The 14,774-nt window shown below is 47.1% G+C and overlaps 1 protein-coding gene across 3 annotated transcripts in view; it reads left to right on the top strand.

The window, feature by feature from the left end:
* Positions 1-14,774, top strand: part of lrp4 (low density lipoprotein receptor-related protein 4) — a 226,213-nt gene that overhangs the window by 139,884 nt on the left and 71,555 nt on the right. For all 3 annotated transcript variants that reach the window (XM_042320844.1, XM_024418426.2, XM_042320845.1), the window contains exon 3: positions 5,327-5,443. In XM_042320844.1, the coding sequence (XP_042176778.1) occupies positions 5,327-5,443 (117 nt within the window). The remainder of the gene's footprint in view (positions 1-5,326; positions 5,444-14,774) is intronic.

The raw sequence follows: 14,774 nt of genomic DNA, 5'->3' as shown, positions 1-14,774 counted from the left end.
TGAGGGCGCGGCTGGGGATGCCGTCTGGGCCTGCAGCCTTGCGAGGGTTAACACGTTTAAATGTTTTACTCACCTCAGCTGCAGTGAAGGAGAGTCCGCATGTTTTGGTTGCGGGCCGTGTCAGTGGCACTGTATTGTCCTCAAAGCGGGCAAAAAAGTTATTTAGTCTGCCTGGGAGCAAGACATCCTGGTCCGTGACTGGGCTGGTTTTCTTTTTGTAATCCGTGATTGACTGTAGACCCTGCCACATACATCTTGTGTCTGAGCCGTTGAATTGCGATTCTACTTTGTCTCTATACTGACGCTTAGCTTGTTTGATTGCCTTGCGGATGGGAATAGCTACACTGTTTGTATTCGGTCATGTTTCCGGTCACCTGCCCTGATTAAAAGCAGTGGTTCACGCTTTCAGTCTCACGCGAATGCTGCCATCAATCCACGGTTTCTGGTTTGGGAATGTTTTAATTGTTGCTATGGGAACGACATCTTCAACGCACGTTCTAATGAACTCGCACACCGAATCAGCGTATTCGTCAATGTTGTTGTTTGACGCAATACGAAACATATCCCAGTCCACGTAATGGAAGCAGTCTTGGAGCGTGGAATCGGATTGGTCGGACCAGCGTTGAACAGACCTCAACGCGGGAGCGTCTTGTTTTAGCTTCTGTCTGTAGGCAGGGAACAACAAAATGGAGTCGTGGTCAGCTTTTCCGAAAGGATATGCGTCGCGGAAGTTAGAATAGCAATGATCCAAGGTTTTACCAGCCCTGGTTGCGCAATCGATATTCTGATACAATTTAGGGAGTCTTGTTTTCAGATTAGCCTTGTTAAAATCCCCAGCTACAATGAATGCAGCCTCAGGATATGTGGATTCCAGTTTGCAAAGAGTCAAATAAAGTTCGTTCAGAGGCATCGATGTGTCTGCTTGGGGGGGAATATATACGGCTGTGATTATAATCGAAGAGAATTCCCTTGGTAGATAATGCGGTTGACATTTGATTGTGAGGAATTCTAAATCAGGTGAACAGAAGGACTTGAGTTCCTGTATGGTGTTGTGACCACACCACGTCTCGTTAACCATAAAGGATACGCCACCGCCCCTCTTCTTACCAGAAAGATGTTTGTTTCTGTCGGCGCGATGCGTGGAGAAACCAGCTGGCTGCTCCGACTCCGATAGCGTCTCTCGAGTGAGCCATGTTTCCATGAAGCAAAGAACGTTACAGTCTCTGATGTCCCTCTGGAATGCTACCCTTGCTCGGATTTCATCAACCTTGTTGTCAAGAGACTGGCCATTGGCGAGAAGTATGCTAGGGAGTGTTGCGCGTCTCCGGAGTCTGACCAGAAGACCGCTTTGTTTCCCTCTTTTACGAAGTCGTTGTTTTTGGTCGCCGCCTGGGATCCATTCTGTTGTCCTGGGTGAAAGGCAGAACCCAGGAACCGCTTCGGGAAAGTCATATTCTTGGTCGTACTGATGGTGAGTTGACGCTGCTCTTATATTCAGTAGTTCTTCTCGACTGTATGTAATGAAACCTAAGATGACCTGGGGTACCAATGTAAGAAATAACACGTAAAAAAACAAAAAACTGCATAGTTTCCTAGGAACGCGAAGCGACGCGGCCATCTCTGTCGGCGCCTGAAGTATGGCACTAGGAGTGTGTTCATGTTTCCATCTCTTTAGCTATCATACTCTAATTCCACTGATTTCAAAACTTGATCTTCCAGAGAGTGGAGAGCAACACTTATCTATGCAGCTCCACTACACTATATATATACATATATACACTGCTCAAAAAATAAAGGGAACACTAAAATAACACATCCTAGATCTGAATGAATGAAATATTCTTATTAAATACTTTTTTCTTTACATAGTTGAATGTGCTGACAACAAAATCACACAAAAATGATCAATGGAAATCAAAATTATCAACCCATGGAGGGTCTGGATTTGGAGTCACACTCAAAATTAAAGTGGAAAACCACACTACAGGCTGATCCAACTTTGATGTAATGTCCTTAAAACAAGTCAAAATGAGGCTCAGTAGTGTGTGTGGCCTCCACGTGCCTGTATGCCCTCCCTACAACGCCTGGGCATGCTCCTGATGAGGTGGTGGATGGTCTCCTGAGGGATCTCCTCCCAGACCTGGACTAAAGCATCCACCAACTCCTGGACAGTCTGTGGTGCAACGTGGCATTGGTGGATGGAGCGAGACATGATGACCCAGATGTGCTCAATTGGATTCAGGTCTGGGGGACGGGCCAGTCCATAGCATCAATGCCTTCCTCTTGCAGGAACTACTGACACACTCCAGCCACATGAGGTCTAGCATTGTCTTGCATTAGGAGGAACCCAGGGCCAACCGCACCAGCATATGGTCTCACAAGGGGTCTGAGGATATCATCTCGGTACCTAATGGCAGTCAGGCTACCTCTGGCGAGCACATGGAGGGCTGTGCGGCCCCCCAAAGAAATGCCACCCCACACCATGACTGACCCACCGCCAAACCGGTCATGCTGGAGGATGTTGCAGGCAGCAATGTTCTCCACGGCGTCTCCAGACTGTCACGTCTGTCACATGTGCTCAGTGTGAACCTGCTTTCATCTGTGAAGAGCACAGGGCGCCAGTGGCGAATTTGCCAATCTTGGTGTTCTCTGGCAAATGAAAAACGTCCTGCACGGTGTTGGGCTGTAAGCACAACCCCCACCTGTGGACGTCGGGCCCTCATACCACCCTCATGGAGTCTGTTTCTGATAATTTGAGCAGAGACATGCACATTTGTGGCCTGCTGGAGGTCATGTTGCAGGGCTCTGGCAGTGCTCCTCCTTGCACAAATGTGGCGGTAGCGGTCCTGCTGCTGGGTTGTTGCCCTCCTACGGCCTCCTCCTCGTCTCCTGATGTACTGGCCTATCTCCTGGTAGCGCCTCCATGCTCTGGACACTACGCTGACAGACACAGCAAACCTTCTTGCCACAGCTCGCATTGATGTGCCATCCTGGAGGAGCTGCACTACCAGAGCCACTTGTGTGGGTTGTAGACTCCGTCTCATGCTACCACTAGAGTGAAAGCACCGCCAGTGACCAAAACATCAGCCAGGAAGCATAGGAACTGAGAAGTGGTCTGTGGTCCCCACCTGCAGAACCACTCCTTTATTGGGGGTGTCTTGCTAATTGCCTATAATTTCCACCTGTTGTCTATTCCATTTGCACAACAGCATGTGAAATGTATTGTCAGTCAGTGTTGCTTCCCAAGTGGACAGTTTGATTTCACAGAAGTGTGATTGACTTGGAGTTACATTGTGTTGTTTAAGTGTTCCCTTTATTTTTTTGAGCAGTGTATATTTAAAAAGCTGCGTTCGATATCATTACCAACACAGACTGACCAGCTCAAATAGACTGAAGCCTTTTATATGGCAGACCAATCCGAACTCCTCTCTCGGCATGTCCAGCCCACTCATTATCTCAGCCAATCATGGCTAGTGGGAAGGTTGCTGGCTTTTTCTGTGGCTTAACCAACAAGGCTTGTAATTTAAGAGTTGTATTCGTATTTACAGATGGCGTACACGTTTATTATTAAGCCACATGAAAGTTCATTTGTTCGAAAAGGCATTTCTGCCAAAAAACGCATTTTGCAACAAACAAAACATGTTTTACATTCAAACAGCTCTCCTGTGAAGCTGCAGGAGATGTGACCAGTTTTTGTTGGTTATGTTGTCATAGTTATGTCCAGGCGGGGACATGTGGGGGAGGGAATGTTGTCCCCTCCAGGTATGTTTTTGTTCCCCTGTGTGCTGAGGGTTCTTGTCCAGTTCTGGCATTTAGGTCGCCACAGACTTGTACATATCCCTTCTCCACCCCCTCTAGGATAGAGAAGCTGTCATCGTTAAAGTATTGGGATTCTATTGGGGGGATGTAGGTAGCACACATGAGGACATTTTTGTCTGATGAAATAATTTCCTCATTAATTTCTCGCCAGATGTAAAATGTTCCTGTTTTAACTAATTTAATAGAGTGGGTTAGGTCTGTTCTATACCACGTTAGCATACCCACTGTCTCTTCCCTGTTTCACACCTGGTAGTTTGGTGGATGGGACTACCAGCTCTTAACTTAGAGGGCAACAAGTGGGTCCGTCTCCTTTATACCATGTTTCTTGTAGGATGACAATGTCTGTATTTCCAATTTCTTCTTCTCTCTCTCTCTCTCTCTCTCTCTCTCTCTCTCTCTCTCTCTTTCTCGCTTTCTCTTTTCTCTCTCTCTGTTAATAATACAGGACTATATGGGTCAGTGGGGCTTTCTTCACCCAGTTACTCCATAATGCCTCTGACACACACACACACACACACACACACACACACATTATTCATTCTTACTTCACTCAGTCAGTTCAGACTTCATAGCTGGCTGCCGCATGGGCTGCTTTACTCAGTGAAGTCATGCATTTTTCATGTAGTCCATGTTGGACGGTCAATATTTCATACTTCATATCAACAGGCATGTACGTTTGTGTGTATATATTAGTGGCCGGAAGGCCCACAAGAAAGATAACTCTTCTGCTTCTTCATCCTCCTCCTCTTCCTCCCCCTCTCCTTGGTAATTTCATTATCTGTTGATGACAAAGAGCCAGTCATTCTGCGATGGGTACAGCAGACTCAGCGGATATGCAGTTAGTGAGGAATGCACTGAGTACTGGACTCAGGGAATGGACACATAGAATAGGATATGGAGGATAATAAATAACCAACCTCCCCTCCATCCAGTGTATTTCCCTGCCATCACCTTGTCTTTGCTTATTTCCTATACTTTCTGTTCTCATTCTGTCTCTGTCTTTGTTGGGGCATGGATTCTACAATGTGTCATGAGCGTTCCACAGGGATGCTGGCCCATGTTGACTCCAATGCTTCCCACCGTTGTGCAAAGTTGGCTGGATGTCCTTTTGTGCGGAGGACCATTCCTTATACATACAGAAAACTGTTGAGCGTGAAAAACCCAGCAGTGTTGCAGTTCTTGACACATGCCGGTGTGCCTGCCTTTTGTCTTGCCCATTCTCCCTCTGACTGGCACACATACACAATCCATGTCTCAATTGTCTCAATGCTTAAAAATCCTTATTTAACCTGTCTCCTCTCCTTCATCTATACTTATTGAAGTGGATTTAACAAGTAACATCAATAAGGGATCCTAGAATTCACCTGGATTCACCTGGACAGTCTATGTCATTTGTATACTCTGTGTATTGGCTGTGACCATGGGGCCATGTTCGCTATCATGCATTTGTGTGTGTATGCTCGTGCTTTGCTTCGGCTGTGTTAATGGCTGGTGTTTTCCTCTGTAGTGCTGCCCACCTGCTCTCCACTGGACTTCCACTGTGACAATGGGAAGTGTATCCGCCGCTCCTGGGTGTGTGACGGGGACAACGACTGTGAGGATGACTCCGACGAACAGGACTGTCGTAAGTCTCACACATACACACACACACACACGCACAATTTCTGTAGGCCGTCATTGAAAATAAGAATTTGTTCTTTACTGACTGGCCTAGTTAAATGAAGGTTAAATAAAATAATTCTACATGCATCCAGTCCTGACCTCAGAAATCTTCCTGCTATCATGTGAGTGCAGGGAGATATCTGGGGTGAGATACATGTAAGACACACACCTGATGCACGCTGATGCACATATTTCTAGAATAATTTTACTCCGGGAAGGATATGTGTCAACATGCTGACATATCTAAGCCTTTATACTTGGGCATGAACAAATCCACATACTTTCAGAAATGTCTCATACCTGTAATCATTACCTGATCAATTTATTTATTTATTTTTACCTTTGTTTAACTAGGCAGGTCAGTTAAGAACAAATTCTTATTTTCAATGACGGCCTAGGAACAGTGGGTTTAACTGCCTTGTTCAGTGGTAGAACGGGGATTCGATCTTGCAACCTTTCGGTTACTAGTCCAACACTCTAACCACTAGGCTCTGTATCTGTATAATAAAATTTTTATAAAAATCAATAGTTATCCGTACATGATATGTAATATTCATGCTTGTATGTCTGATAAAAGGGACCGCCCTGTTTGTTATAGACGATGGATATGATGGGTCAAGATGTGGTTGTCAGAGGCAGTCCCTCGCAGTCCAGACCCAACGTGGTGGTAGTGTTGATCTGTGATCCACTTCAAACTGTCAATGCATAAATCATGAATCAATATTGTGTCGAAATTGAAAGAAAATATTGTCATTTCACTAACCATACCACAAGGTAGCTGCTCTACCTGCTTCCTTCATGACGAGAACAAGTTAGCTAGCCAAGTTGCTAGCTAGCCAAGTTGCTAGCTAGCCAAGTTGCTAGCTAACCAAGTTGCTAGCTAGCCAAGTTACTGAGTTAGCCAGCTAGCTTATATTAACCTGTAATACAAAATACGGCTAAACTTTTTAAAACATTAGCTGTCACCACATAGCTTAATAGGGGGTAAAATAATAGCAATGTCATTATTTGTTGGCTAGCTAGGCTACCAGTTAGCCTTTACTGTTGACTAACCCCATTCCTTACAAATGTGGGTAATTGTGGCATTCAAACAAGGCTGCAATGAAAACAATTGGGACTGTAGCGACTGTGTTGGCATCAAAATCCAGCGTGGGAACTATGTTTCAATTCAAGCGTTTATTGACATGGTTATGGCCCAATAGTAAAGTTGAGAAAACGGACCCCTCTGACGCTGTACAGTAAATTGTGACGTGTCATGATGTAACGTACAGTGCCCATAGTGCAACTCATTCTGTGTCGTACAGCCTCTCTCCACCAGGTGTAGTGCTTCTCTCAGATTAAAAACAAGAAAGGGACAGGGACAGAGTAAAGGGGGATACTTAGTCAATTGTACAACTGAATTTATACATTTTTTGCATCATCACTGCCAGCCATCATGACTCTCAAAAGCTGTATTGCATCATGTATTGCATAAAGCATTGTATTTGGGAGAAATCATTCACGAAACCTCAACTATGCCTCATAATGAATAATTTGGAAATTGAGCAAGTTGAGGTGACTAAACTGCTTGGAATAACCCTGGATTGTAGTAAACTGTTATGGTGAAAACATATTGGTACAACAGTAGCTAAAATGGGGAGAAGTCTCACCATAATAATGCTCTGCTCTGCCTTAACACTATCAACAAGGCAAGTCAGAGGATGGCAGGCGCAGGATGCCGCCGGAGAAGATAGCAGGCGTTTTACGTGCCCCCAGCCGATTTGTTTTTTTGTTCGCTTACTTGCGGCGTTTGTAACTTATTATTTTACTTATTTTGTCATAATGTTGCCCCTACCGTCTCTTATAACCTCTAGACATCAGGACTGCGATTACTCACCACGGACTAGCAGAATCCTCTTTCTGTAACGGTTTTCTTCCTGGGAAGGAGAGGACCAAAATGCAGCGTGGTTATTTATAAACATCTTTAATGAAAGATGAAAACGTGAACACTATACAAAATAAGAAAACGTGGAAAAACCGAAACAGTCCTAACTGATGCAAAACACAGAGACAGGAAAAACCACCCACAAGATACTTAAAATATATGGCTGCCTAAATATGGTTCCCAATCAGAGACAACGACAAACACCTGCCTCTGATTGAGAACCACTCCAGGCAACCATAGACTTACCTAGAACACTCAACTGAACACAACCCCATAGACTACAAAACCCCTAGACAAAACAAGACACAAAAATCACCCATGTCACACCCTGGCCTAACCAACGTAATAAAGAAAACACAGAATACTAAGACCAGGGCGTGACAGTACCCCCCCCAAAGGTGCGGAATCCCGGCCGCACACCTAAACCCATAGGGGAGGGTCTGGGTGGGCGTCTGTCCACGGTGGTGGCTCTGGCGCGGGACGTGGACACCACTCCAACACAGTCTAAGTCCGCTTACTTAGCGTCCCTTGAGTGGCGACCCTCGCCGCCGACCTTGGCCTAGTAACCTTAACAAAGGGCCCCACTGGACTGAGGGGCAGCTCCGGACTGAGGGACAGCTCGGGACTGAGGGGTAGCTCGGGACTGAGAGGTAGCTCAAGACTGAGGGGTAGCTCAAGACTGAGAGGTAGCTCAGGACTGACAGGTAGCTCAGGACTGATAGGTAGCTCAGGACTGAGAGGTAGCCCAAGACTAAGAGATAGCTCAGGCAGGTTGACGGCTCTGGCAGATCCTGGCTGAATGGCGGCTCTGGCGGATCCTGGCTGAATGGCGGCTCTGGCGGATCCTGGCTGAATGGCGGCTCTGGCGGATCCTGGCTGAATGGCGGCTCTGGCGGATCCTGGCTGAATGGCGGCTCTGGCGGATCCTGGCTGAATGGCGGCTCTGGCGGATCCTGGCAGACTGGTGGATCCTGGCAGACTGGCGGCTCTGACGGATCCTGGCAGACTGGCGGCTCTGGCGGATCCTTGCAGACTGGCGGCTCTGGCGGATCCTGGCAGACTGGCGGCTCTGGCGGATCCTGGCAGACTGGCGGATCCTGGCTGACTGGCGGCTCTGGCGGATCCTGGCTGACTGGCGGCTCTGGAGGATCCTGGCTGACTGGCGGCTCTGGAAGATCCTGTCTGACTGGCGGCTCTGGAAGATGCTGGCTGACTGGCGGCTCTGGCGGCTCAGGACAGACGGGAGACTCTGGCGGCTCAGGACAGACGGGAGACTCTGGCGGCTCAGGACAGACGGGAGACTCTGGCGGCTCAGGACAGACGGGAGACTCTGGCGGCTCAGGACAGACGGGAGACTCTGGCGGCTCAGGACAGACGGGAGACTCTGGCGGCTCAGGACAGACGGGAGACTGGCAGCTCAGGACAGACGGGAGACTCTGGCGGCTCAGGACAGACGGGAGACTCTGGCGGCTCAGGACAGACGGGAGACTCTGGCGGCTCAGGACAGACGGGAGACTCTGCCGGCTCAGGACAGACGGGAGACTCTGCCGGCTCAGGACAGACGGGAGACTCTGGCGGCTCAGGACAGACGGGAGACTCTGGCGGCTCAGGACAGACGGGAGACTCTGGCGGCTCAGGACAGACTGGAGACTCTGGCGGCTCAGGACAGACGGGAGACTCTGGCGGCTCAGGACAGACGGGAGACTCTGGCGGCTCAGGACAGACGGGCGACTCTGGCGGCTCAGGACAAACGAGCAGCTCTGGACAGACGGGAGACTCTAGCAGCTCTGGACAGACGAGGCGCACTGTAGGCCTGGTGCGTGGTGCTGGCACTGGTGGTACTGGGCCGAGGACACGCACCTCAGGGCGAGTGCGGGGAGCTGCCACTGGAGGGCTGGTGCGTGGAGGTGGTACTGGATAGACCAGACTGTTCATACGCACTGGAGCTCTTGAGCACCGAGCCTGCCCAACCTTGCCCGGTTGAATGCTCCCGGTCGCCATGCCAGTGTGGCGAGGTGGAATAGCCCGCACTGGGCTGTGTAGGCGAACCGGGGACACCATACGTAAGGCTGGTGCCATGTACGCCGGCCCAAGGAGACGCACTGGAGACCAGATGCGTAGAGCCGGCTTCATGACACCTGGCTCAATGCCCACTCTAGCCCGGCCGATACGAGGAGCTGGTGTGTACCGTACTGGGCTATGCACCCGCACTGGGGACACCGTGCGCTCCACAGCATAACACGGTGCCTGCCCGGTCTCTCTAGCCCCCCGGTAAGCACAGGAAGTTGGCGCAGGTCTCCTACCTGGCTTCGCCATACTCCCTGTGTGCCTCCCCCAATAAATTTTTGGGGCTGACTCTCGGGCTTCCTTGCCAGCCGTGTTCCCTCGTATCGCCGGCTCCTCTCTCCGGCTGCCTCTGCTATCCTAGCTGCCTCCACCTGTTCCCATGGGAGGCGATCCTTTCCCGCCAGGATCTCCTCCCAAGTGTAGCAACCCTTGCCGTCCAACACATCATCCCATGTCCATTCCTCCTTGCGCTGCTCCTGCTGCCGCTGCCTGTCACAACACCGCTTCGTCCTGTTATGGTTGGGTGGTTCTGTAACAGTTTTCTTCCTGGGAAGGAGAGGAGGACCAAAATGCAGCGTGGTTATTTATAAACATCTTTCATGAAAGATGAAAACGTGAACACTATACAAAATAAGAAAACGTGGAAAAACCGAAACAGTCCTAACTGGTGCAAAACACAGAGACAGGAACAACCACCCACAAGATACCTAAAGAATATGGCTGCCTAAATATGGTTCCCAATCAGAGACCACGATAAACACCTGCCTCTGATTGAGAACCACTCCAGGCAACCATAGACTTACCTAGAACACTCAACTGAACACAACCCCATAGACTACAAAACCCCTAGACAAAACAAGACACAAAAATCACCCATGTCACACCCTGGCCTAACCAACATAAAAAAGAAAACACAGAATACTAAGACCAGGGCATGACACTTTTTTCTTTCATGACTCTGACGAGCCCGACGTGAAGGATACTCTGCTTCCCTGGGAACAGGCCCCGATCCCCGTGATCTGCGTGACGAGGAGGCGGAGGAAGAGGGGCTGAAGGTCCTGCTGCCTTCTGAGAATTCACAGGCAATCGAATAAACCCCAACTTCCCTCCATTCTGTTAGCAAACGTGCAATCTTTGGACAATAAAATTGCCTAGTTACGAGGAAGATTAAACTACCAACCGGACATTAAAACTGTGTCATGGCTGAACGACGACAACATCAACATACAGTTGGCAGGTTATACGATGTACCGGCAGGATAGAATAGCGGCGTCTGGCAAGACAAGAGGCGGCGGTCTATGTCTTTTTGTAAACAATAGCTGGTGCACGATATCTAAGGAAATCTCAAGCTATTGCTCGCCTGAGGTAGAGTTTCTCATGATAAGCTGTAGACCCCACTGCCTACCGAGAGAGTTTTCATCTGTATTCTTTGTAGCTGTTTACATACCACCACAGTCAGAGGCTGGCACTAAGACAGCATTGAATGAGCTGTATTCCGCCATAAGCAAACAAGAAAACGCTCACCCAGAGGCAGCACTCCTAGTAGCCTAGGACTTTAATGCAGGGAAACTTAAATCAGTTTTACTTATCAGTCTTTTCTTTAATTATTTTTTTAAACTGCATTGTTGGTAAGTAAGTAAGCATTTCACTGTAAGGTCTACACCTGTTGTATTCAGCGCATGTGACAAATACAATTTAGATTTTATTTGAAATGGTCTGTATGCTATATATCATAAACATGGAACATTAGAATATCATAAACATGGAATGTAAAGATATCCACTGATATGGAACCTTTTCTTCCAATACGGGGTGTGTGTGTGTGTTTGTATGTATGTATACACACACACACACACACACACACACACACACACACACACACACACACACACTCCCATTAGGGAGGTCACTGCTCCCATGGCAACCACACCTGACTCTGAGGATGACCTTTTACCTTACCGTTCACATGCTTTCTCCTGTTGCCTGGGTGTGTATGTGTGTGTGTGTGCATTTGTGTATGCATGTGGGTGCACGTGCCGGGGAAAGAAACTGGAAAAGGCTTCAGCTGGCTGGCAGCAGTAGAAAGGCATCGAGAGAGTGGTAGTGTGTATATTTATACACTCATATTTATATCGCCATGTACTTACACACGTCAGGAATTGGTGCATATTTTTACTTACATGTACTTATATGCTTCATCCCAAATGGCACCCTATTCCCTATATAGTGCACTACTTTTGAGCAGAGCCCTATGGAATAGGGTGCCATTTGGGAAGCAGCCATACACAGGGCACTGATGTTTCCCTATCCACTCCAGCTGTCAGTGTCGGAGTTGTTTCTGGGTTGAGATGTAGTTAGTGGTCAGTCTAAATGAAGACTTTGTCCAACTGCTTTGAACCAGAGTGACTCACTGGGTTGAAAGTGTCCAATATAATCCATGTAGAGGCTGAGTATTTCCATTGGCCTGATCATACTGCTATATACCCTGTGTAGTGAGTGGAAATGTATGCCGGGAAATTATTTCAACTATACTATGGCTCTTGAGCGAGCCTTCAAAATAATGTTCTGGATTAATTTAAACATTTTTAAATGCTTAAAGGGATTTATAAGGTTGTGCTTGCACACACACATTCACAACTGTCTATTACAATAATGTGTCACAATAAGTACCCTGTGGTTGAGATAGATTTCAGTCCACACACCTCTCCACCCATTAAGTCATTATCAGAGATCACCACATAGATCGGAATGAGAAACTTGGTACGATTAATTTCCAACTCCATGGATTGAATTTCCTGAATTTCTGGAGATGTAATTGATCCAAGCTAACCCTGCCAGCTTGTACTTCAGTTCATCCTTTTTTTTTTATTACTCGTTAGATGGAGGTAAGCTCTCTCTCTTTCTCAGATTCTCTCGTTCCCTCGTTATCCCCAGATAACTCTGTATAGAGGTGGGCTTTCTTTCTCTCTGATTCTCTTTCTCTGATTTTCTCTCTCTCGCTCTTTCGCTCGCTCCGATTCTCTCATTCCCTGCTTCCCTCTCTCCTGTCTGACCCATATTTCAGGAGCCAGACGTAGAATCCCATCCTGATGGGGGGTCCGTCTGCCGTGAGCCAGCCATTAATTTTTCATCTTCATGCCCCAGCCCTGTAAATTTCCCCCTCCGTCGCTCCTCGGCCTACTTATTATTTCAGGCCTTTTTCTCTCTGTCTTTCTGTTCCCCTCCCTAGTTTCTTTCCCACCACTGTTGTTGTTTTATTCCATTATTTAAAGAGAGAAGGGGGAAGAGAAAGGAGAAAGACGGGGGAGAATCTGTCATGCTCCACTTGAGCTTAGCGGCTTGTCAAAGTTTCAGACAACAAAACTGGAAAAAGAGACATACGTGTGTGTGTGTGTGTGTGTGTGTGTGTGTGTGTATGTGTGTGTGTGTGTGTGTGTGTGTGTGTGTGTGTGTGAGAAAGTGAGTGAGTGTGTCAGTATGGGTGTGTGTTCCTACGTTCATATCATGTTTTTGTTTGTTTGTCAAACATTCAGCAGAACACCCATAACTACATATCCACAGTGTTATCACACACCAGACCTAGGTTAAAATACTATTCAGAGCTTCTGCTCTTTTTTATAACCTGTAGGTAGGTAGGTAGGTAGGACTGGAGTCTGATGGGATTGTTCACAACTTCTGCTCTTTTCTATGTCAACTCATGGGATGAGAGGAGGATGCAAGGCAGGCAGGGGCAAGGAGGGAAGGCAAATCCTGAAAATGCATAGGTAATACTCAAGGAAAAAACGAGTTATAAAATGAATATATTTATTTTTATTTATTTTTTCACACACACACAAACACACCTCAATGCATAATGACCCTGGTAATGAATCACAGTGACCTTTCATCTCTAACCTCTGCCCGCTCTCTGACTGATGATCTGCCTAAGGACACGTGACTTCTGAACTTTCTGGCTTAGGAATTAAAGGGAGGGAAAGAGGGAGACAGATGAGAGATTCAATTAAATTCTACTAAGTGTGCCAAGTGAGTTTTTGGAATGAGATTCAGCAATAGACTTGTAGTTTAAAGACTAATCTAGGGGCTAGCTTTGTCTTGTGCTCCCGTTCCGGGTCCTTCTCCTACTCTGTTGCATCTGAATAGGAGAGGGGCGAGAGTAATCTTAAATAAAAATACGAATATATCTAGTCTTTTCTGTTCTGAGGACTCTGTTGGGTCATAAAGCACAGGATACCTGTGTGTGAGAAAACAAGAGAAAGAGATGAGAGGTAGTAGATATGGGTCACGTTCCGTCGCAATAGTCACTGAGGTAGGAAGTACAGTCTCAATGAAAAATAAGAATTTTATCCTCAAACATTTCTGCGGCCGTCCCTTTTTTCCTGTCTTTCCTGTCTCCGCTGAACTGCCGTCACATTTGTAAGTGGATTTCTTTGACTGAGCCTCTGTATGCATTTTATTCGCAGTCCATGTATAATTGAGGTAGATTTCATAATTAGTTAACCTTCTAAGGCAGCAACCCCCCTCACACACACATGCACACAAACAACATGCTTGAAATAATATATCACCCCCGGTCTGGGGCTATTCAGGCAGAAATCATGGTACTTCCTTCTGATACTAACCTGTTTACCTGTCCCTCCTTTAGCCAGGACTATTGTTGTAGGCCTAAGAGAGCTAGTAAGTGGAACTAATGATAACATCAGATAAATTATTGTAAGGAGGTTTTGGGGGGTTGTTGTGCTGGATATGACAATGTATTTTAGATCAGAGGTTAACCATCAGTGTGAAGATGGCGGTGGAAGAAATGGCAGCCGTTTTACGGGCGCCTAACCAATTGTGCTATTATGTGGGTTTTTTCACGTTATTTGTAACTAATTTTGTACATAATGTTTCTGCCACCGTATCTTACGTCAAAAAAAAGCTTCTGGATATCAGGTCAGCGATCACTCACCTCGGATTAGACAAAGATTTGTTTCTGCAACAAGAAAGACGCACAGGATGTACTTCAGACACCCGACAAGGCCAATATCCCCGTCATTGGTAGGTGAAAGTGACGCAGGTATAGAGGACACAGGGTGAGGTGCCTTGTAAGGATCCGCCAACGGCGAGTGGGGAATCTGCCTTTACCATCAATATTACTTGCCAAAGATAGATGAGGTACGATCACGAATATCCAATCAACGGGACATCAAAAACTGTAATATCATATGTTTCACCAAATCATGGCTGAATGATGACATGGATAACATTCAGCTGGCGGGATGTACGCTGCACCAGCAAGATAGAACAGCACGAGGGAACATGG

Source organism: Oncorhynchus tshawytscha, linkage group LG04 (genome assembly GCF_018296145.1).
Source record: "Oncorhynchus tshawytscha isolate Ot180627B linkage group LG04, Otsh_v2.0, whole genome shotgun sequence".
In the NCBI taxonomy this organism is placed as follows: Eukaryota; Metazoa; Chordata; class Actinopteri; order Salmoniformes; family Salmonidae; genus Oncorhynchus; species Oncorhynchus tshawytscha.
Note: the sequence above shows the minus strand (reverse complement) of the source record. Positions and strands in the feature narration are given on the sequence as shown.